Source organism: Natator depressus, chromosome 21 (assembly GCF_965152275.1).
Source record: "Natator depressus isolate rNatDep1 chromosome 21, rNatDep2.hap1, whole genome shotgun sequence".
NCBI classification, from domain to species: Eukaryota; Metazoa; Chordata; order Testudines; family Cheloniidae; genus Natator; species Natator depressus.
Genome location: NC_134254.1, coordinates 4,940,754 through 4,965,621, shown reverse-complemented (window position 1 = coordinate 4,965,621; position 24,868 = coordinate 4,940,754). Strand labels below are relative to the sequence as shown.

Genomic DNA, 24,868 nt, shown 5'->3' with positions numbered 1-24,868 from the left:
TGTAGCCATAGCCTAGGTCTCCCACTTTGTATCATACTGCAAGTGCTTCTCAGTACAGAGAATGTTATGGATACTGTGATTCCTAGATTTGTCTGTGACTTCTCTGTATTTGACTTCCTGCAGGAAGGCTCTAGGTGGGTGGGTTGCCAACCCTCAGGAGGGGAGGCCCCATGGGGAGGTGTTGAAAGGAAGCCTGTCACAGGATGTACCACTCACCTCTGGCCTGGTGCCTCCTCCTGATACTCTGGGGATTAGCTCAAGGCCAGTCCCCCCGCAGTTCGCACACCGTCACTCCATCTGCCTTTAGCTCCTCCCGCAGCCTCAGAAACCATAGTGTCCTCTTCCTGGCTCAACGCTCTGGCCATGTCACTGACTGTGCTCCCCGCTTCCAAGGGTGGTTTAGCCATCAATAATCCTAGGCAGTCCTCTTGCTCACTGCCTCAGTATCGTTCAGCCAGTGGCTGGTAGGGGAACGTAGGCTTGCCCTCTGTTCTAGGTTTTAGCCCAGGGACCTTCAGCTTAGCAGTCTGGGCTGTCTCACTGCTCTATCCCTGGGCTACTTCCTACTTCTAGTTCCCTTTTCGTTCCTCGGCCTATCAGTTCCCAAAAGTCTCCTTCTTCTTCCCAGGAAGTGACTGTAGTCTCCATTCGCTCCTCCCTTTCTCCTGAGAGTATCTGCCTTTCAGTTCTGGGCTTTATAGGGCCCGCCTATTGCTGCCCTATTGCTGAGCCTCTTTAATCAGCTGCCGATATTTTTCTTCTGCAAAAACAGATTGTTCTTTGAGTGACTGTTCACATAGATTCCACGATTGGTACACATGCCCCCCAGGGGTTGAAAAGCCAGTTCTTTTTGGCTGGTGGTATCCATTTAGCTGCATCTGTGCCCTTTTCCCCCAATCCTCTCCCCCAGGGGGTACAAAGGGTGGAGTGGGCCCAGCCACCTCTCACTTTCTTCTTACTTCCCATGACTACAAGACAGAACCTCACACACTGGCTTTTCTCTCTGCTACCTCCAAGAAAGTGGACGGAAGATATCAGTGTGATACTCCCAAGGATACAGTCTGGACAGATGGTCAACTGTGTCCCCTCAATTTTCTAGTCTGGGATGCCTTGTACACTGTTTTACTGTGAGAACAATCACCCCTGGCCAGATCACACATAGCCTCAAGCATGCAAAATCATGCCCAGCTCAATTACATGAATGCTCTGGCCAGCCATTCATGAATTACATACAGGGAACCACCTGCAACTTCCCAGTCCCAGATCTTGTCCCTGAAATGTGTTTCTTGTACTGTCAAGCTCTCTACTGAACAACGGAAGCTCACATAAAGGCCATCATTTCATCAGTGGAAAATGATGTGCACAAATGTTCTCTCAAGTGGAGATTCCCCAAATACTTCAATCCAAACACACTGGTTTAGATAAAACAATAAAACAAGTTTATTACCTACAGATAGATGTTAAGTGATTGCAAGTAATGAGGCATAAAAATCAGAATTGGTTACAAAAAAAGAAATAAAAGGTAAAATGCACACTAATACCTAATTTCACAAACTAAGCATGCTTAAAAGCAAAAAGGTTTGCCTCCCCGCCAGCGTATAGCCGTCTGGCTGGATTGCTTCAGCTAGGACCTCCCCCCAGTTCAGTGATGCTTCCTTTATGTTTCAAACATTAGTGATGTCATGAGTGGAGAGAGGTGATTTGGGAGCTTCTGTTTCTCAGTCTTATATCCTTCTCCCCTCTTTGAGGCCTGTCTGCAGCTGGGGTTCAGGCAACAGTCTGTTTACATGGAAAACCCCCAGCTGTTGCACTGCCAGTGTGTAAAGTTCTAGCTCACGCCCTTCTTTCTGACGGAGCATGGCCACATGGTAGTCCATTTGATTATGTTGATGCGTAGCCAGGGCATCAGTGTGTCTCTTGTCTTTGAAGAACTGGTTTGGGCCTGTTTTTCTAACTTTGGAACATGTCACAGCGACATTATACAGTAGAATCTTTTAACTTTACATACAATGTTGCCACATATTTTACCAGGATAATAAGGTCCAGCAGATTATGAATTTTCACATGATGCCTTGTGATGAGGTCTATCTACCCCACACTGGCCCCCATGGGGTTAACTGTGCATTGCATGCTGAGGAAGCCACACCCCTCCATCCCTGCTGAACATGCTCAGCCTGGAGACAGGGTATAAAGGGAAGCAGCGCAGCTCAGTTGGGCTGGACTGCTGAGAAAAGATGACTATTATGAGCTCCTTCAATGGACCTGGGAGAGCCCCAGTTCATAGAGGCTTGGCATGCTGAACCCCTGGTGGACACTGGAAAGCCAGTGGTAACCTGGGGGGGGACTGAGTTGCTGCAGACCTTGCCAACAGGTGTCCCCAGAGCACCCATGGACTGCTGTACTAGGAGACCAGGTAGGAAGTGGCCCAGGGGAAATAGACATTAGTCTGGTCATAGGACTGAGATCTCACTGTGTTTGGGGCAGATTCCTGCTGACCCAGTGACATAACACTCCGTTAGGGTCCTGGGCTGGGTCCCCCTGCTGCTAACCCCCACTGGGGTGGCAGTTCCCCCACCATAGACCTAGAGGTTTACAGTTGTCTACTATTCAGCAGAGTCAAAATGCTAGACTATTGAGACTGTGTGTGTGTTTGCTGCTCTGCCCTGACTGAGGGCCTGAGATCTGGGGTGATGGTGCAATCTACCCTGACTGCTAGGTCATGCTACCCTGGTAGCAAGGGAAGCCCTAGGGGACCGAGACTGCTAGGTCACACACTCCTGTTTTGTGTGTTAAGCTGTCAGAGACACTAGCAGTTGGGGTGTAAAATCCCTGCTGACTATGTGACCAGACGCCCCTTGATGGGCTTTATCTACCCAGGACATGTCTCAAAAGGCATACTTTGTACAAAATTCATCATAGTTTCTAAAAAAGAATGAACATGGCGTGCAGACTGTCAATCAGGTCCCCACAGAGAGGCTTAAATATTTTTGAGCTACCTACACCTGGCTCTGTGATTGTACAAGCAGTTCAGTACAGAACAGAACAGTACGGTCCTCTCAAGTCCACCCCTCAAGAGAGAGACTCCTTGCCTCCTCTCTGAAAAGCTTGACTTCTCTGGCTTAAAGGCCTGTTCTTCCACAAGTCTATAAATGAGGGTAGCAAGTTACCAAGCATTACTGTGTGGTTTACAAAAAAATAAATTAAACTGGGATGAACTGCCCAATTTTGTGGATAAATTATCCAAGGAACATTAGGAAGAACTGAAAACACTTATGGCAGAGAACATCCTCTGCAGACTCACTGTCTGACACTGCAGTGTGAACAGTGGCCATTGCCATTTCTATGAGGCGATTGCCATGACTGCAACCCTCAGGGATTCCAAGAGGCAAAAATTGAAGACCTTCCATTTGAGGGCAACAATGAGGCACTCCAGACTCTGGAGGATTAATTGCAGGGCTGCTTCGAGCCCTAAGGAGTGCAGTGTCCCATCCCGTAAAAGAGAACAACAAAAAACAGCCATAGTTCAGGCAGTGCTCCCTGATTGTCTGAGCCTCTGAAGAAAAAGCAGAGATTTCACCACAGGCAACCTCTGCAACTTCCTCAGGTGCTCCACAGTCTGGGGCTTTGAACAGACAGCTCCGTCTCCGCCCTAATGTGGAGTCCTAATCCTCTGGGATTCTATGTTGGCACATGAACTGAGAGATGGTTAGGTTTCCCTCATCTTTATGCCCTGAGGGTGGTCAGGGATTGATCAAGGATCCAGATATGGCCCCAACAGATACTGCTAGCCAAAAAGATTCCAATCTCTAGTGCATGGTGTTCATGTGCATCAAGAGTGGAATCTGTGTCCAACACATCTGGAACCATAAATACTGTAGATTAAGTAGCTGTTCCTTTACTGCAGAGTAAGCATCATTTAGTGGAAAGTTGAGGTCTGATGTGCAGCCGTATGTTTCTGCAGATTTGTTTGCCTAAGCAAACTGGTCAAAATGCTACAGATTTAGAGAAATGCAGTTGGAAGTGGAGTTGTCACACTGTCATAAGGTGAAGAAGCAGATCAAGAAAAAGGGGAGCGTTTTTTTCTTCAACAAACATCCTTGTTGTTGATTGGACTTGAATCAAATTGCTTCTTGCTGTTGGACATGCAATTAAGTTAAAGGGTTGGTATCTCTGAAAATTGCGTGCCACAGTGGCAGATAACATTTGCTTTAAAATTTCAAGTTCTGTTGATCTTACCACTGCTTAACTACTCACGCTTGTTCTGTGGATTTAGGATTTTCTTTTCAATAAGTTTCTAAACACAGTACTGTATGTTATCTTTTTCTTACCTTGTGCCTCACAGATTGGTAGTGCGAGTTACTGTTTGTACTCCTTGTTTTAAGATTTCAAGCTGGGATTTCAAAAGGGCCTAAGGAAGTTCTATGCCCAGAACCCATTGAAACTTTCCTAGGCTCTTTTGAAAATCCCATCCTCTGTGTCAATTAAGGCTTGTTTAAAATACAAAAACTAAAGAGTTTGGGGTTTTTTCCCCAAAGTTACAATGCTGTTTGTTTGTTTTTTTTATAGGTAGTTGTGGTACCCCACCAAGGCTAAGCTTTGCTGAACTGCAAGATGAGTCTAAGGCCAAAGAAGAGTTTCCAGTTGGGACCACAGTGACATATAACTGCCGCCCAGGTTACCAAAGAGTCGCTGGACAGTCACCCACTCTTACTTGTGAAGGAGAATCGGTGTGGTCAGAACCCAAAATGTTTTGTCAAGGTAAGGTTTTTCTCCTCTCTTCCCTCTGCCACCCCTCCACACTTGGGTCAGAAAACACTAACAGGTTAAAGGCTCTTCTGAACTGGAATGAGGATTTTGTAACATTTCATGATTTGGCGCTTGAAAGGGACACAGTTTTTCAGACAGAATTGTTTGTTTTTTAGGAGGTGCATAAAGCTCCCCTAAAGAATCAAAATGTAAAACTTTAACACAGAAGATGAAGTTCTGGCCTACTTGAAGTCAGTGGCAACACTTCCATTCAATAGGGCCAGGATTGTACATGGAGACTAAACTAATGCAGACATTGCATGTAGTTATTGACAAAAGCATGCCAAGCCCATGAGTTGGTGATACTGATTTGCATTGCTGTGATGATATCAGTTAAATTTTTTTTTTTTTCTCTCTCTCTCTGTGGGTTGGGAGTGCTGTGTGGAGGGTTATGCTTTCCTTGAGAACGGAAATGTTGGATAGAATTCTTTAGCTCTCGCATCCTTCTGGAAGGTAAAAGTGCATCTTGCAGGATAGTGCTCTTTAAGTCTGCCACAAAATTTTTGGCATCTGGTTGTATTTTCTGTGTAATTCACTTGATTTGGGTTCCTAGTAATTTGAATAAGTTGTATGGTATATTAGCAGGACTCAATCTGTAGCTTGGCAATGTGATCGCTTATAACCAATAGGGATGATATTTCACTAGAAGGGCACTGGTCTTATCCATTCCACTCATAACACAATAATATGTAAATTCATCACATTTGAGGGCCTTTTTCTTGTTTTCATAGGCTTTTTAAATTAATATAAACACTTAACTTTACATTAGTCACGTGCGAAAATGTGGGTCACTTATTATTTACCTTTAGTTATCTTTTGTAACAGAACAGAAAGAAAATCTAATTCCCGTTATATTCTCTCTTTAGGGAAATCATGTGGACATCCAAGAGACCTAGCTAATGGCAAGGTTCATATCACAGATCTCCGATTTGGTTCAAACATTACATTTTCTTGTGACGAAGGGTAAGGATGTCGAAGATTCCTCCCCCCCCCCCCCACCCCAATACTACTTCTGTTGTGGTCAGTACAAAGGTCTAGATAGCAAATTATGACAAACCTTCAGTGGGGCATTCTGGAATACGAAGTTCCTGAAATAAATAGCTGCAACCTTTTAGCTGTTCTGCATGTTCAATGCAAAGAAGGTTGGGTCAATGTTTCCATTGTGTGAACCTTCCCTTTTTAGTACCTTGTATTCAAATTTGAAAAGATTTGCTTACAAATACGCCTCCCCTTTATAAAAATTTTTCAATATTATGGTTGGTGTTGATATTTTGGTACACATCTATAATTGTATAATTAAATAGGTACATAGGGCAGAATTTTGTAATTTGTATTAACTTTATCTGCCTCTTTCTAGATGTTTGGGATATAGGGTCATGCATCAAACAAATAAAAACAGAATGCACTGAGCTCTTACACTGAGTTAGTTCTGAATTTGGTAGCCAATTATTTTCCTTCTTCTACAGTATCTTTGGCATTACTTTGGTAATTTTCAAAGAATCAGCAGTGGTGAACTGGGTATCTCTAATATGAAAGTCTCAGATGTCGATACTTGTTAGATGGAGTCACTCTTCTCACTTGCTATTTTCTGGCTTTGATCAGAATACTTAGCAAAATAACAGGTTTCAGAGTAACAGCCGTGTTAGTCTGTATTCGCAAAAAGAAAAGGAGGACTGCTCAAATATATTGGTTAGTCTCTAAGGTGCCACAAGTCCTCCTTTTCTTTTAGCAAAATAAGTAATTCTTGCCTTATAATAAGAATGGCATCACCTGAAATTCAGTGTGTCGTCACCACCTGCTGGCAGAACAGAAGTATACTCAAAATATCTGAGCTGATGGTTTAGAAGTTCGGTAATTTGTTAAGCAATTTTGCCTTTTAAAAAATGTTCTTGTTTAGGTTCAGATTAATTGGACCTAATACTAGTCTGTGTGTGATTGATGAAACAAGGGTCACATGGAATCATGAACTTCCATTTTGTGAAGGTAAGTGGATTTTATACATTTATGATTCAGTTCTGGTATTGCCAGTTCATGCAACTAGTTTAGGTAAATTGTGCTGTAAAAGGAATTCAGTAGTACAGAAAATAAGTATTGTTAAAATGTTTAGTCTTGTGTTTATTTCACCATTTTAAAAGCTAATGGAGGTACCAGTCTGTTGAAAATGCCCAGAGATTACTGATAGCTAGCTCATATGGGTCAAATTCACTCACTCATTGAAAATCAGGAGTAAACTTTACCTGTTGAATAACTGGTAGCACAACTGTCACCTTGTGATTAATAGTTTACGTGGAACTTACGGCAGTGTCAAATTCATTCTGTCTACACTATATTGAAGAAAATAGTTCTACAACGGATTTGAGTTTGACTGATTTTAGGTGAACAGGATATGTTTTCATTTATAATCCTGATACCCAATTATCCTGTTACTTCCTTTGTATCACAGTAGGCTTTTTTCCATGACTTATTTGTAGACAGTTTTATGATTTCAACTTCTGTTTTGCTGTGTTCGGTTTCAGATTTATTGTTCTTATGTAGGAGCTAAACCATGCTTGCTTTTTTCAGACTCTTAAGATATTTTATTCATCCAGTGCCATAAATGTATATTTATTATGGAAATTCTTTTCAGATACATTTTAATGGAAGGCTAGTCAGATTATTTCATTCTAGACTAAGTTTTAGATTTCTGCATACATTAGGGGCTTGTTCTTTTAATAATTTTGAGTAATTATAAGGAAGAGGATTCAAATATAACTTCACCACATACAGGGGTTAATCAAGCATACAGGCTAGCTGCATTTCTAGAAAAAGTTGTATTACGCTAACTTTCCTTTAATGTCCATAACGTTTACATTTTTACTTCTGGTTTCCTAAGTAATAGAAAAGTTTTATCAAAATACATTCAGGTTTTCCAATTAAATAGCCGGAAGATGTTAACATAATATTCATAACTTTCCTTCAGAAGGCACTGAGAAAACAAGTCTGTGATTTCCAGTGCAAATGTATTGACTTTTTTCAGGTTTTCAGAGAGTTCTTTTTTCCTCTGCTTTCTGTTCATCTACCATCTCACCATCTCTTTTCCCCAATACGCTGCTAACATAAAATTGTACATATTTACATCTCCATCTTCTCCTTTTCTGACCTTTTTTGGTGGTTTTGCACTTGTGTTAACCACAAACCCCCTTTATCAAATAGTTTAGCTGATTCAGTGAAATCACTTTTAAAAAATTGTGTATTAGACACCTAAAATAGGTCAGATTGCAGGCTTTCATGCATCAGATCTATTGGAAATCCCCTTGCCTTGAATAATATTGCTGTAAAAATCCGTAGGCTTCTGTAATTCTTTGCGCTCGCCTGAATGACTGTTGCCTTTTTGCCTGTAGACCATGTGCCTTGTTGTTGTTCTGCTTGTTGCTACGGCAGTTTTTCTCCTTTCGGTTAAATGCTTTTTTTCTTAACTTTTAATATTTTCTAGCAATTCCATGTCATCCGCCTCCAGACATTAAGAATGGGAGGCATTCCGGTGACTCCAATTCTGAATACACCTATGGCTCAACAGTAACTTACAGCTGTAATACTGTACCAAGAGGCACAGACCCTTTCTCACTCATTGGAGAGGCATCTATTCACTGTACATCTGACAAAGACCAAAATGGAATTTGGAGTGGAGAGCCCCCTCAGTGTCAAGGTCACTATTTTTTGTAGCTTCTATAAAATCATACCAAAAGGATACTCAAGTTTAAGATTAAACATCTCAGCTGGATAAAATAGGATACCCCAGATGTCATGTTTGTGTTTTGTCTTTAACTTTGAATTCCTTTGCTTCTGTGGTATTTGTTCAAATCCTAAACATTCCCATGTCAGATTTCTTAGTAGTTCAAAGGTGTCGCTGTTTAGTTTTCAGATATGTGGCATCAGGAGACTAGTATTTTTCTTTAAAAATCCCCACTGCTAGACAATTCTCTCTCTTCCCCTGAGTTCCTTAATTTGAAAAAAAGATTCAAACAGAATGTGTTGAACTGTGTGGGACAGGAGGACAAATAGTTTTTGCTGGTTAAAAACTTGTAGTACATCCCTTCAGAACTTTAAAAGTAGTGGTAAAGATCTCTGAGCTCAGTTTTCATCTCCCACTCGCATGATATAGATTACTACTACAAAAAGGAGATCTGGTGTAGCTGATTGTCATAGGGCAGGGTTCCCTCACCGCAAACCGTCCTTGAGCACTCTTTTTGGCAAGCTCAGCGTCATGTGCTTGTATTTATACTGTGAAATAACAATACAAACTCCCCACAGCACAAGGCTCTTACCTTCTCCCTAGGGACAGGCTGAGAGATCTTATCTCCCTGTGATCCTGGGCTTCTCCAACCCTTCCTTCCAGACTACCTCTCTTCCTGTCTTTTAGCTGTCCTCAGCTGGTGAGCTGAACCACCCTGTTAACTGGTTAATCACCCAGTCCTTAACCAGTTATCTCCCCAGTGTGCCTCACATGAGGGCACTTTCCAAGTGCCCAGACTGGTGAGTCAGCTTTAGGCTACTCCCATTCACACAGATGTTATCTTTGTATTTCACTTGACTTTAAACAATGGTATGACATCAGCATTTGACAGATATGTAGGCATGTTGCTTAATGCACTAATGCAGGGGTCTCAAATTCAAATGACCACGAGGGTCACATGAGGACTAGTACATTGGCCGGAGGGCCGCACCACTGACCACCCCCGGCCCCGCCCCACTCCTCCCCTTTGGTGAGGCCCCACCTCTTCCCACCCCTTCCCTGAAATCCCCACCCCAGGGGGTGCAGGGCGTGGCAGGCAGCTCAGGGCAGGGGGTTGGGGTGCAGGAAGGGTGCAGGGTGCAGCAGGGGGCTCAGGGCAGGGGTTTTGGCTACAGGAGGGGCTTGGGGGGCAGGTCCGGGCCGGTGCACACCAGGGGCAGGGCAAGCTGCCTGCCCTGCCCCCGCGCTGCTCTGGGAAGCAGATGGAACCTGGGGGAGGTGGGGGCACAGGGGTCTGTGTGTTGTCCTGGCAGCTCCTCCAGGTACTTCCCCCGAAGCTCCAATTGGCCGGGAACAGGGAACTGCTGCCAATGGGAGCTTCGGGGAAGGTACCTGGAGGAGCGGCCAGGGCAACACACAGACCCCTGTGGGGCCCCCACCAGGTCCCGACCGCTTCCTAGAGCCTGCCCTGCCCCGGTGCATGTGGGGCCGGAACCGCTCTAGGTAAATGCTGGGGGGGTGCCGCGGGGAGCTGGCGGGCCACAGAAAATAACCTTGCGGACCACACAGGCTGCATGTTTGAGACCCCTGCACTAATGGAAGGCAGTCCACTATTATTATGAGCATGGTATTCTAACCTATGTAGAATAGAATCCTAATGAGCCCAACCAGCCAATCCCAAGCTGATTTGGACAACGTTTGTATTAGTGACAAAGCTTGGAATTCTCCCTTCTCTTCGTAGTAGCATTGGATGTGTTAGCTTTGTGTTGCTGTCAAATAGAGAGAATCTCATCCTCTGCAAGGGATAATGAACTAGTAAAGACACAAGGGACCAAATCCTCAGTTGGTATAAACTTATGTAGTGCCCTTGAAATCAATGATTCTGTGCAATTACCCCAGCTGAGAATTTGGACCAGGACCAGGGATCAGTGTTTGTTTGTAAAGAAGATTGATGGAAAGTGTAATCATAGGATGGGCTAGGGGAAATGAGAATATAAAGTTCAATAAAAGCAGGACAACAAAAAGCAAGAATATAGTAGAGTTGGATCTTGGGAGCTGAGGAACAAGAGGGAGAGTAGTGTTGATTGGTCAAGAGCAACAAATCCACTAAATGAAGAGTGAAGAAGCAAAGAAAAGTCCTAGAAGACATAAACCCACTAAGTATGAATAGCAAAGTTAATGTTTTGTCAACTGGACATTTGGCACCCTCAGTAAAATTTAGGGTTTTTTGTCTGAAGTGAAATTGTGTCATTGGTCTACTTAAAGTGTCACACGTAGCATGGTTGTGGTAAACCTAAGGGAATTTCTTCCTTAACCTTGCTAATTCTTAGACTTGTGAATAGGAATCCAATTAAGTGCAGTGTTGTGATTTAATATCTGTATGCATCTGTTCGGTGGTTTAGTTGAAGGCTCATTTTGATATACTTAATTTTTTTCCCCTTTGTCTAGCTCCAAGGTAGCTGTTGGAGAAAAACTTTTAAAATTAGGTCAGGGGGAGAAGGGGATGCAGAATTAAAGCCACTGTTTATTTAAAAAATGTAAAGATATGCTATTCACATGTTTCAGGGCTTTATTTTTTCTTTAGAAGATGAGTTTTTCACATTCTTACCCATTTTCAGTGGTCAAGTGCAGTAACGCAGAAGTTGAAAATGGAAGAAAACTAAGTGGATTTGGTCCTTCCTATTCATATCAAGATGCCATTACGTTTGGATGTGAGGCTGGCTACTTCATGGCTGGCAGTCGTGTGATTGTATGCCAAGCAAATAATTTATGGTCTCCTCCAGTACCAACTTGTGAAAAAAGTAAGTGCAAATGGGATTTGAGAGGTCAACTTCCCTTACACATTGCGCACACAGCATTATAAAAATCTACAGTTGTTCTTCCAAGACTTGGTTAGACTACAAGGTTGTTCAGAGTGAAGAAAGGAAATGCAAACTTTAGACCTAATGTGGGATTTCTCCAAAGCTCCTAAGGGAGTTCATCTCTCCTAGCTGATTTTTTTTTTGGGGGGGGGGCGCGGGGGGAGGCATTCTGACATTTCAGTAGTAGCAGTGGTTGCATCTATTGAGAATGAAAAATACAATTGAGTGTTGGTATACTGTGTTGGCAACTGAGCACATGGTATTTAATTCTCTCTCCCAGAGGTTTCCTGTAGATATTGAAGAGGAAAGGGGATAGCATGGGTCCCTGTGGAATCTCACAGGTGAGGGCCATCCATTAGGAGGAGCCATCAACCATTGAGTTTCAAGCACTTGAGTACTGAGTCATCTGCTCCTGCTATGTCATGTAGATGGATTAGCAGTTTGCTTATGGTCCACTGTCTCAGAGGCAGCAATAGAGGTCAAAGAATATGAGCAAAACTTGTGATCATGGACATAGGCAAGAAGTTTATTGTCTTGTACCCTTAGAACAGTCTCTGTGCTATGTCCTGGTCCAAGCCCTAATTCTGAGGCATCCTGGTCACATGCTGTTGGAACTTCCAGAACACCTTGCTTCTGCTTTGATTTGTAAAAATGTATTTATTTTTTACTACAGTACCTCAAAGTGTCTGCAGTGCTCCACAGTTCCCAAATGGAAAAATGCTTCCATCAAAACCTCAGTATGTCACTGGAGATGGTATTACCTTGACCTGCGAGGCGAATGGTGTCTTGCGCGATGGTGCAAAATCTATGACTAGTCACTGCAAAGGAAACAATGTGTGGGATCCTCCTGTACAAACTTGTCAGTGTAAGTCTAGATAAGAATGTCATGGTCCTTTCCGCTGTTGCTTCACAGGCATGTGCATTAACACAGATGTTTCCTAGTGCCTAGAATCTGCAGAAGCAACATTACCATTAAACTCAAGTTTAAGATAAATAGCTTTTAATTGTCAGCCATTAGGGTTTCTGCATTGAGGGGGGAGTTTAAGGTTTTGATTATCCTTAAATGTACGCAGTGGCTATTATTTTCTAAGTTACTTTGCCCAGGAATGGGATGTTGAAGAGTTTTTCAGGGTCCAGTTATGGCTTCTTGAGGATTGGGAAGCTACTGTTTTGCAAGGGGCTTGGTGATTATGGAAATAGCACTTCTCAGAGAGAAGCAGAAGTAGTGGCTGTAGTTCCCTACTGGCTTTTACTAGGCAGGAAGGCCATGGACCCATTTCACAGCTTGTGGTTTAAATTTTTTTTTAGGGTTTCCTGAGCTATGGCATACATGGTGGAGTCGTGCTGTTGAGTTGTGGAGTGGATAATATGATCTGGTCAGGGATGGATTTGTCTTTCCCAGTTAAGCTTGACTGATTATCAGTGAAGTAAGCTGAGAGTTCTTGGTAATGGTCAATGCTTGGGTCTGATGTCTGGGCTGAGTAACCCGAGGGCTATGTGAAATAGCTTTGCTCGCTGATATTGACTCTCTGATGGCAGAATAGAATGCTCTTTTTGCTGCCTTCACTGCAGTGACATAGTCGTGTAAGAGCCAATGCTGCTGGCAGGTGCATTCAAAATATTGTATTCATTAGTGTGCTTTATCTGCCATAGTTCATCTGTGAACAATGGTGATAGTGGTGGAGAATTGAGCAGCTTGGGGCCAAGGCATCAGTGACAGTGGACGTTAGATGTACTAACTCATTGGCAGCTTGACCTTGCATGTGTGTGACTGTGAAAGTTTAAAACCTAGAGGAGTTCAGGAGTCTTTAGGGGCATACTAGCTGTGGTTGTTCACTACCTTGGTGGAAGGAGGAAGCCTCTGATCTTTGCCTGGATGAGGAGGTGGTGGTGGTTAGACCAGGAGAGTAGTACGCTGGTGGTGTCTCAATAGCCACTGCTAGGCTCAGGATAGGCTCTAACTTATGTCTGGCTGCATGTGTGGGCCCAGAGACTGCCTTGGAGAATCCCACAGAAGCCAAGAGGACAGACCTTTGTGTAGCATCTGCATTGTCTATGGGGAGGACGAGATCTTTAGGACAAGAAATCTTCACCCTTTTCCACCACATCAAGTACAAGTTAGTCTTAGCTTCTAAGGCTGTACACAGTTGTCCCTTGCTTACCTGTCCTTTTTTCATTTGTTAGCCTTGATGTTCCGTGTGACTGCCTCTCTAGCAACTATCTCTATATCCTACCTATAGACCACCCTTCTTGTCTTGCCAAACCAGCTCCTTCTCCTTAGGAGGCCCTTCTAATATGCTTATCAGAAAATCAGGCAAGTAATCTGCTTGCATGTTCTGTTATGTCTCTTAGAACATTAGCTCTTTGGGAGAGATTGGTAGTTATTCCCTGCACTGCCCTTGCCAAAGGACAGTACATCGAGCTGTCCTGTGAATGATAGTTGCCCAGCTTTTGGGATGTATGTCCTTGGCCAGACATGATAAATATTGTTGAGTCATTAAATTATTTAAAATAAATCTGAGTCCAGGGCATGTCACCCCTTTATTTTTACTACAGTACCTCCAAGTGTCTGTGGCGCTCCACAGTTCCCAAATGGAAAAATGCTTCCATTGAAACCTCAGTATGTCACTGGAGATGCTATTATTATCTTGACCTGCGAGGTGAATTATGTCTTGCCTGATGGTGCAAAATCAATGACTGTTCACTGGAAAGGAAACTGTGTGGGATCCCCCTGTACAAACTTGCCTAAATAAGTCTAGATAAGACTGTCATGTTCCTGCTTCAGAGGCACATGCATTAGCACAGATGTTGCTTTTGCAGAGTCTAGGCACGAGGAAACTTTCTCTTACAAGGTAAATAAAGATTCTGTACTGAGGGTGGAGTTAACATTTTACCTTTTTAAATGGACTGAGTGACTATCTTAGAGGTTCTAAAACCATGTGCTTTCTTGTCCTCTTAAATCTGAGGCAAAGGGCTTTTGTTCACAGGAGCACTGCAGGTCTGTCTGTTGCTTTATCATCTGAAGCGCCTTGATGTATACAGGTGTGGAATGGGGGGTTACAGATTTTTTTTAAACTGTTTTTTAAATATGAAAACTATTTTAAAGGGTGGGGCATAGCACAGGTACAACTGAAGTTTTGTTTGGCTTTATTGGTAACTGTTGCTCTAATAGAAAAGGAGGACTTGTGGCACCTTAGAGACTAACCAATTTATTTGAGCATGAGCTTTCGTGAGCTACAGCTCACTTCATTGGATGCATACTGTGGAAACTGCAGAAGACATTATTATATACACAGACACCATGAAACAATACCTCCTCCCACCCCACTCTCCTGCTGGTAATAGCTTATCTAAAGTGATCATCAAGATGGGCCATTTCCAGCACAAATCCAGGTTTTCTCACCCTCCGCCCCCCCCACAGACAAACTCACTCTCTTGCTGGTAATAGCCCATCCAAAGTGACCACTCTCTTCACAATGTGTATGATAATCAAGGTGGGCCATTTCCTGCAGGAATCCAGGTTCTCTCACCCCCTCACCCCCCTCCAAAAACCACACACACACAAACTCTCCTTACAACGTGCATGAAAATCAAGGTGGGCCATTTCCAGCACAAATACAGGTTTTCTCACCCCTCCCCCCCACCCCCATACACACACAAACTCACAGACTAACACGGCTGTTACTCTGAAACCTGTTGCTCTAATGTGATTTTATATAAGATGAGGACTAATGTACCAACAATTAATAGATGCCCTCTGAGTAAAATGCAATATTTAGTATGTGGAGTTTAATTTTCATTTAAGTGGAACTTTCACACCAGCTCTGTCTCTGCTGTCTGTGTCTGATCTTTCGTAAAGCACCAATGCCAAGAGCACCAAAGAATGCACTCCCCACAAGGGGAGTGCATGCTGCATTCTTCATATTGGAGGGGAATGAACTCTTAATAGAGCTCCTTAAGTGACATGACAAACAGCTTTATTAATACAGTTTTTGAGCCTTTTTCTGTCCTAATACTTTCTCTATTGATGAAGATTAGCTCCACGCTGTGTGAGGGGCTTTCAGACTGTTGATTGGATGGCTATTTTAACTCTTCCAGTGCCTCTCATTAGCTCATTTGTTAGGATAAGCATTGTATAAATGCCTTTACATAAATAATAGCAAATCACTGGAAATAAACAGGTCCATGAGACTGTAAGATTCCTGTCTACATAATGTGGCTGTTTTCCACTCCTTCAGTAAATCAGTGCAAAGTAGACAAACATGAAAAATGTTGAGTAAGTTACGGAACAGGTGCTCTGAAATATTTGGTTCTAACCAAACATCTTAAAAGTAGCAGAAAGATTCAATGGGGTATGTATTTTAAAATGCATGTGAATGGAAATATTTTTAAAATGGGAAACCTAATCTCATTTGCACTTGGGGTTTGTATTACTTTGTTTTAACAAGTGTGTGTTTCACTTTTTCATCTTCAGGGGTTTGTCCAGACCTGGTCATCTCTCATGGAAGAGTAAAGTCTGGAGCAAAACCTCATTATGTTGTTGGAGATCATGTGACAATTGAATGTTATGCAGCCTACACAATGCCTGGTGAACCTAAGATTAATTGCACTGATAAATTTAAATGGGAGCCTGTAATTCCAGAATGTAGACTAAGTAAGTATAAATGTGATCAATTCTAAAAAAACATTTTGCAAAAAAAAAAAATGCATATTCCATATTGTCTGACACCCGAATGCTATCTGGGATTCAGGAAGTTGTCACTTGGGCGCACTCTCTCATTTAAGAGGTATTGTTAATGCACATTGTTTAAAGAGTTTGGGGTGAGACATGGCTAATCCCTTTCTATTTGAGAGTTTTATTATATAAATTAGCCTTCTATTAGATTTTATTTATCTAGACACAGTACTTGGAAGACTATTCAGTATGTTTTTTATTTTTAATTGGTTCTTGTCCTAATTTAACACTTATGCTGGATTTTCTTGGAGACAGTCCAGTAGAGATTAATACATGTACACCTCCTTGTATAATTACCATTCATGCTCTTAAATTGAATTCACCCTTTTTTGTTCTAGGTGTGTACATCATAATTATTATTTGTGGTAAGTACTTAATTAACACCTAATGAGATACATGAAATATAAAATAAGCGTCACTGTATAAAATCAGTGTTTTACTTCTATTTCAATTCGTTGTACATGACTGCAGGAACGTACAGTGATTTGGGAGTTTCTCTTATTGAATTACTTGCATACTCCTTTGCAATGCTGTAAAGTTCCTGAAAAAACTGATCAGGTGTATTAGCATCAACTGCTATAAATCATAGTTTTAATGTAAAGTGGGGTTTTTCTTGTTTGTCATGTATGTAATAAAAATCAGAGCAAATTTTTTTTGTTAAATTCTGCAAAGAATTTGAAGCACATTTTTGGCTTTGTTTTGGAACCTGTTTGGGTTTTGTTGGAACTATAATTAGGCAATAACAGGTCCATCATGAACGAGCTGTGCCTCCCCCATCTTACAAAAGGTTTTTCTCCTCTCCCTCCCTCTTTAGTACTTGGTTTTCAACTTTTAAATTTTGTGGACTGCTTAAAACAAAAAGATCCTTTCTTGGACTCTCTCTGGCATTCTTACTTCATTGCCACAACTCTCTGGCCACCCTAGAGCATGGTTATTTTAACAAGCAGCATTAGGCATAGTCACAAGGTTTACTTACCCCTTGTGGTTGCAGCTGGGGATTAACTCTGCTGAGGCTGACATTCCCTTCCATCACTTGCTTAAGCACCATCCCTCTTGGCCTCTAGGACTCAGTGCTTCCTCTCCATTGTTTGGCTCTCCAGCCAGATCACTTATACAGCTTTCCCCTTTCACGTTAACAAAGTCACCAGACCAGGTGTCATTCCAGGCAGTCTTTTGATTCAAGATTGTGCCACTCCCAGTAGCTGGTAAGGAAGGCCAGGCCCTCCCACTACTACAGCTTCTAGCTCAGGGACCATACAATCAGGAGCCAAGGTCTGCACCATCTCAACTCTTACTGCCATTTCCATGGGCTGCTTCCTAGACTCCCCTCTGCTGGCTTTCTTCTCCACCACCCTTCTGAGTAAACCCTTCCCTCAGAGCCTAGGTCTTGGGCTCCTACTTCCGTGAGTTTCCACCTTCTGTCTTCACTAACTCCAACAATAACTGCAAACTTCTACATTACAGCCCTTTTGCTTGCCCTTCCTGGCTTTATACAAGCCCCACCTACTCCTGCCAGATGGGCACTATCTTCAATTAGTGCTTGTCAACCAAGTCCCATGCAGCCTAACAGATTAATTAGTCCCTTCTGAGCCACCTTAACCCCTTCACGGGTGGTTGTGATAAGGTGTTCACAGCAATTCTTAAAAAGAGAATGCCAGTGAAGCTCCCTGTAATGCAATGGGTGCAGCTTTACCATTTTGGGTCTGCTTTTTCCTCCCCCCTGAGATAAGTTCACTAGCTGTGTGTTCCTTTGAGCACTGAATATTTAATACTTTATGATTAAAGATTCAGAGGTGGGGGGAGATTGTATTGTGGTTGAACACGTGCATTGCTAAAAAGCATCATGAACTTCATATCTAAACCTGTGACGTTCGTTAATCACGGGTGTGTTCTTGAGCTAACAGTGACTTGTCACCCAATTTTTTTTTTTTTTCCTTTCAAGTAATTGTAATCGTTGCAGTGATGCTGATAGTAACTTTGGTCTATAAGAAAATTTTTTCACAGAAAAGGTAAGTCTACACCTGTTCCTTGTGCTTGTTTGTCAGCTTCCTGATACCTTTCCTTTTTGCATAAGCCAGTACGGTAGCTACTTGAGCTTTCATTAGCCTTTGTATTCACTAACCTATGAAAAATTCTAGCTTTTAATCTACTTTTACAAATTCAGTGTTGAACCTGTTCTCACTTGGCTCTGATAATTACCCACATAAAAGCTGTGAATTAACCTTAAAGACTGCACATGGCCTTTTCCCATATAGTAAGGGAATTTTAGCTCATAATGCCACTACAATAATCCATGGTACACCCACACATGAAAGGATGCATGCAGTTCTGGTCACCATCTTAAAAAGATACTTAAAATTGTAAAACTATAGCGAAGGGCAACAAAGGATGATGAGGGGGATGGAGCAGCTTCTGTATGAGGAGAGATTAAGACTGGGACTAGTCAGCTTGGAAAAGACCCAGCTGGGGGTGGGGGAATATGATCTACAAAATTATGACTGGTGAGGAGAAAGTGTTCACCCCTGCACATAACACGAGAACTAGGAGTCACCTGATTAAATTAATAGGCAGCCGGTTGAAAACTAGTACGGGAGTACAACAGACGACCTGTGGAACTCGTTGTCAGGGGACATCATGAAGGCCAAAAGTATAACTGGGTTCAAGAAAGAATTAAGTTAATGGAGATGTCCATCAATGGCTATTAGCCACAATGGTGAGGGACACAACCCCACGCTTTGGGCATCCCTAAACTTTCAACTGTCAGAAGCTGGGACTGAACAACAGGGGGTGGATCACTATTAAATTGCCCTGTTCTGTTCATTCCCCATGAAGCATTTGGCACTGGCCACTAGATGGACCGCTAGTTTGACTAAATATGGCCATTCTGAGGTAGGCTTAGTTCTGACACAGGACCCTAGGAATACAATAATTTTCTTGTGGAAGGAATATGCCTGTGCCCTGCTCAGAAGCACACCAGTTTTTCCCCCAGTAATTTAGATGGTAGCACACGCTTGTGCCATCCTCATCAGGTTTTGTTACTCTGCTGCCTCCAGGGCAGCTGACATCAGTAGGGAAGAATCTGTAAGACCCATTGCTTGTCCATTCAAAATACTTTATTTTTCATGTCTGTCTGTTCCTCAAAAGTATCTTTTTCATCTCATCAAGAATCCATTTGAATAAATGTTTAACAGGTAAATTAAATCCCTGCACACCCACAACACAAGGGAAAGCACACGTGTGTAACGTTCCATTTTTATTTTATACAATACTTTCATACTATTCATAATACAAAACAGTAGGTAGTATAGAAAAAAGATGTATAGTGTTTAAATTTTGAAACTACCCAATACAAATGTTTGACATTTCATTTGTATAGATTCCTAGCAAACCTGTATAGTGGCAGAAGTAATTTTTGTAAATTAAAAAAAAAAAAGTGAACATTAGAACCTGACCTTGCTCTGAGAACAGTGGGCCCTGCATCCATGTAGTTCTCAGGTAAGGACTGGAGCCTAACTGAATTCATGAGGAGTTTCCTCTTTGTAATACCTTGCATACACTTTTCATGAGGTCCACTTTCTAGGACAAGTTATTTATTTTTTACGATGGTGATAAGCATTTGTTAGAATCTTATGGGGGGGAGGGGGTTGGGGACAGAACATACTTTCAAAAATATTTAGTGTAGAGAAACTCAAAGGGATGTAAAGAACAAAATACAGGGCTTAAGCCTCATGTCAGCAAAGCACTTAAACACATGCCCAACTTTAAGCAGGTGAATAGTACGGTTGACTTCAGAATTTACCTTTAAGTGCTTTGCTGGATCCAGAGCATTAGCACACCATGTGCTTTTTTCATTAACTATACTCCATGAACCTTTGACACTTAAGTGCAAGAGCCAGGTTAATTTTTAACAAATCAAAATGAGGTTTATGCTCCCACTTGTCTTCTGTGAAGGGCAGGGAGATTTGAAAATGGAGACCATTCAACAGACTGTTTTGGCGCCAATATTAGATATAGACTAGAGCTTATTTTGGAAATCGCTGCAGGCACCAAACTCTGTATTCAATTTCTAAACTTAAGGCTCCTGTAAAAATAATCTCACCAGCTATTTCCCTCTTTCCTCCACTCCCTTGGGCTTAACTCACCATGCATAGAGAATATCAATCAATTAGACTTCCCCCTCCTCTGCTGTTCAGCTCATACCAAACCGATGAAAACGGCCAAGAAGCATGCATGTTAAAGGCTAAAGTACCAGATTAAATTGAAGTATCTGCATTAAAGAATTAATTGAAACATTAAAAGATATAGTTTCTTTAAACTTCCTTTCCACTTGAAAATGTCCAAATTAGATGGCTTATTCATATTTCCAAGGGAAATGTGGTATGTAACTGCTATGTATTGGGTGAAGACCACAAGTTACTTTCATAGGTCTTCCAGTATGGTATGTATTTTTTGGACTAATTCATTCTCATGTGTGACCTCCTTTTGATAAAGGAGAAATATTGTCACTTCAAACCTGGTGATGTACAGTGGTCCTTATCAGATGCAGTTTGGTTTAAAGTGGTTTTTTTTTTTTTAAAGGCATGCATGAAATATTTCAGATTTTCATTTTAAAGTACTAGTGGCTTAAGTTTTTCAGTAAAATTTTCATAAAATACTCTTTAGTCATTACAAGGAAGTAATCATAGCAATGTAAGGCTGGAAGAGGTCATCTAGTCCAGCCCCCTCACCAAGGCAGGACCAGTACAACTAGACCATCCTTGACAGTTTTGTCCTGTCTGTTCTCAAAAGCCTCTAATGATGGGGATTCCACAACTTCCCTTAGAAGCCTATTCTAGTGCTTAACTATCCTTTATAGTTAGAAAGTCTTTCCTAATAGCCAATCTAAATCTTCCTTAGGTACAGATTAAGCCCATTGCTACTTGTCCACCTTCAGTGGACATGGAGAACAATTAATCACCATCCTCTTCGAAACAAAAGAAGTGTCAAAGTTTTTAGTAAACTACTAAAAATAGAAAGTCTAAAAAAGTTTTGACTTGGTAAGGAAACTGTTTCTATGCTTGTCACATTTGAATTAAGATGGTTAAGAGCAGCATTTTTCCTTTTGCATAGGAAAGTTTCAAAGCTGTATTAAGCCAATGTTCAGTTGTAAACTTTAGAAAGAACCATAACATTTTGTTCAGAGTTACAAACATTTCAGTTATGAACAACCTCCATTCCCAAGTTCATAACTGAGGTTCTACTGTACTTTAATTGATAAACCTGGTGGACCTGTATAATTGGCAACAATTGTGGTTATTCTTACACCTCAGTTGAGTCAAAATGTTTATTTCAAAATCATCAGTTATATTTCAAACCTGCTGCTGTTCACTGTGCTCAGTGGTGACAAAGTTCTGGCAGTGTTTTTTAACACTAATATATATTAGTGCAGTGCAAGACAAAACAATACAATTTGGGGTTTACACTCTGGAGGGGGTGTGCACTTGAGTGCTGGACAATCCCAATGCTGGACAGTTTTACATGCAGAGATAACAAGTCCTGTGAAACCAGAGTTTCCCTTTATCCCAGTCTCAAATCCTTCAGTATGGCTTCCAAGAAGGTGGTGGTAATGGACTGGAGATCTAACATCTCAATCCTGGCTGCTTCCAAAAAGTTTATTAGAAGGATCTTCGGTTAAAAAAAAAATTAAGGTTAAACTCTCTTCTGTATTGTAACTGATAAATTTTAGGTATCTAGTTTCAGGTTGGATAGTCTGGACTACAAATTACATCCCTTACAGCCATGCAGCTTTTGGTTCTTAATTTATGCCACTGGTTCACATGTCTCCAACAGTCCTAAATATGCTTAAGGAAGTGACTTCTCAGGAGCATGGGATTCCTAGCTAATTGTAAAATAAACAGCATTAGTGTTTTGTAGTTACCAACATTGTGACAATCTCTTCAACCAAAATAATCCATATATAACAAGCATTTCAGGAGAGCAGAAATGCAGGATGTTAACAGCTTGATAACTGCTTTAGTTTAAAAAACAAAACAAAACACCCCAACGTCATAGCAGCCTATTTGCATTTTAACTTTTTATAAGTGTACCAGCAGCCGGTATGTCTCTGAAGTAATAGAAAAGATGACTTGGAAAATATCGCCAGTTTTGCTGTTAACAGGAAGAAATATGCTAAATTACCAATTAAAACAAATGAGATTATATGAAAAATAAAAATTCTAATTCTTATTTTTGCAGGAAACATGTCTCCACTTCACCTACTGCTGAATACACCTCGTGTAAAACTTGATTGATTGGAGGGGAAGGAGCAGTGCTGAAAGAATTCTTTCACAGATGGAAAAAGGACTGCATTTGCACTATATTTCTGTAGTGGAATATTTAGCACCTACTTTCACCAGAATTGAAGATGCTTTCATCTTAGATTTTTCTTCTCCTTTTGTGATTGACTGCTGTAGACATCTACTGCATCTTTACTAAGGCACAAAGCCAGAATGTATATCAGTACCATCCCTTTTAGCTCACTTGTCTGTGTGAAATTAACTTATACAAAGCTTTGTGCCCATAGCCTTTTCACAGCAGCCTGGAATACTAAAACTCTGCATTCAGGGCATTATGCCAGCTGCCTTCTTTCTCTGCCTTGCAGCATCCTCCTGCTTCCAGAAGAGACTAAGCAATGAGAGAGTGCGTGGTAGGTTCTTGATATGATTTATGTTGCATTAGTGGCCATATTGTTTAAATTTACTTACCTCTATTTTAGGAAGGTGCCTACCTACTGAAAGATATGGTGCCTAGTTTAATTTTCATAACGTAAGTTTTGCACATCATTCCCTTTATATTTGCAAGTACTAAATATGAAACTAAACTACTTCTCTTGCTGTCCACTGCTTTTGGATATACTGTGCATCTAAACCAGGTTTTTGTAACCTTCCTCTTAAGGCAATTAATTGGTCTTGGTGGGCAACATGGGGAGTCTGGGTAGTAATTCTGTCCCAGTTAAGATTGCAAAGGACCACCTTGAATGGGGAATCAAGAGAGTGACCACATCAGAAACATTTCTTGCGCCTCAGCCTTGCTAGATAATGAAGGTTTCCCGATGGAAGATACACACAACTGGACAAAGTGCTGGCACATACACTCTTTTAATTGCAATATAAATACAATCTTGAGGTGGAAGTTGGATGACGACAGACTTTTTTTGCCCCCCTTGCTGAAGGACCAGCAAACACTTGTCAGCTGAAACAGCTCAAAAAAATTATTACATTAGGGATCTTGGATAGGGGGTTTCCTACTGGAGTTGCGGGTCTTGGTGCATATCTGAAATCATATACTTTCCCATATGGTGTGCTCTGAATTGAAGCTTGGATTGAACTCAGCAGCTATAACTCTAAATGTGTATCATTATGAAAACTGTCATGATCTGTTTATCTCATAGCCATGTGTGGCAAAGCTAATAAACCAACCCTTTTTCTTTTACCACAGACCATGTAGGCAGTTCTGTTACAGGTTCACTTTCCCACAGAAGGAAGTGGATGCAATTTAAGTCCATTTTTATTTCAGATATTCATTGTTCTGTGTGATATGGATGTATATATTTGTATTAGTACTTTTAACATTTCTGATCAGAAACATTTGTTTGAATAATTATGATCCCCTAGCACACTATCAAACAGTAATATTCTGCAGGGCATGCTTAACAAGGACGGGCTAGATTCACAAAAACTTTTTGGTGCCTAGAAAATCACTGGAATTCACGAAGTCTAGGCTGGCTGTGCAATGAATTGGGAGACTCAGAAGCCGGAGCATGGGATTCACAAAAACCAGCATGCTTTTAAGATGCTCCTTGCATAAGGTAGCCAGTAGGTGGTACAAAGCCAAGGCATATGTGCTAAGCTCTACCCCTCTCTGAGATTGGTACCTCCTTGCTGTGAATCCTGGGGGGTAAAGTACCTACACTGTTTTTGCAAGAAGCCTGGGGTGTTGCTCAAGCTTGCATATGCTCAGTCAACATTTATCCATCATACAACAGCTTCTACATTGGTCCAGCAAAAGGGAGCATGCACTTGAGAGAGAGGCATCTGCTCCAGTGACTCTTAAAACTATTCACAGTGGAACAGGTTTCAACAAGAGATACAGAAAGACTCCTACCACATGGCTAGGGCACTCACTGAGCAGTGGCAGATCCCTGTTCAAATCCCTTCTCTTCCTCAGGTGGAGGGGGGACTTGAACCATGGGTCTCCCAAGTGAGTACCCTATTCACTGGGCTAAAAGTTGGAAGGAAAATCTGTCCCCTCTTCCCTGTCCTCTAGTCATTTTGTGCAAGCTCATCTATAGGGCCTTGATCCAGCAGGCAAGGTTTGAGCATGCTTACCTGATAGGGCCCCACAGATGAGTTAGAGAACCATCTCCCTTTTCCTGGTTGAGACACCGTTCTGGGGTTTAGGCTTTAGTTGCCTAAAGTGGCAGTTAGATGCATACATCCTTTTGTGAATGTTGCCCAAAATGTCTACTAATCATCAAAATAGCTTTAACAGCTAGGACCCTGGTCCTGCAAAGACTTACATAGTGGGACTATTCACAATGTGTATAAGAAAACATTGTTAGACTGGGGGTAAAATTGTTAATTCCAGGAATTGCTTTTTAAGTACAGGGTATATTAGAAATGCCTATTATATCAATCATTGGATTGTTATATAGTGCCTTTCAGCAGTAAGGGGGCGGGGGGGAGCTATTTAAAATGCAAGGCAATTGTAAAATGC

General features: G+C 41.7%; 1 protein-coding gene across 2 annotated transcripts in view; it reads left to right on the top strand.

The window, feature by feature from the left end:
- The window catches only part of LOC141975644 (membrane cofactor protein-like), a 39,243-nt gene extending 14,375 nt beyond the window's left edge, over positions 1 to 24,868 (top strand). Inside the window, exons 2-11 of one of the 2 annotated variants that reach the window (XM_074936201.1) lie at positions 4,567 to 4,758; positions 5,673 to 5,769; positions 6,704 to 6,789; positions 8,279 to 8,491; positions 11,137 to 11,319; positions 12,053 to 12,244; positions 15,854 to 16,033; positions 16,453 to 16,479; positions 18,057 to 18,123; positions 22,349 to 24,868. In XM_074936201.1, coding sequence (XP_074792302.1) covers positions 4,567 to 4,758; positions 5,673 to 5,769; positions 6,704 to 6,789; positions 8,279 to 8,491; positions 11,137 to 11,319; positions 12,053 to 12,244; positions 15,854 to 16,033; positions 16,453 to 16,479; positions 18,057 to 18,123; positions 22,349 to 22,400 — 1,289 coding nt within the window. In that variant the 3' untranslated portion in view covers positions 22,401 to 24,868. The remainder of the gene's footprint in view (positions 1 to 4,566; positions 4,759 to 5,672; positions 5,770 to 6,703; positions 6,790 to 8,278; positions 8,492 to 11,136; positions 11,320 to 12,052; positions 12,245 to 15,853; positions 16,034 to 16,452; positions 16,480 to 18,056; positions 18,124 to 22,348) is intronic. The other variant, XM_074936200.1, reaches the window with a different exon arrangement.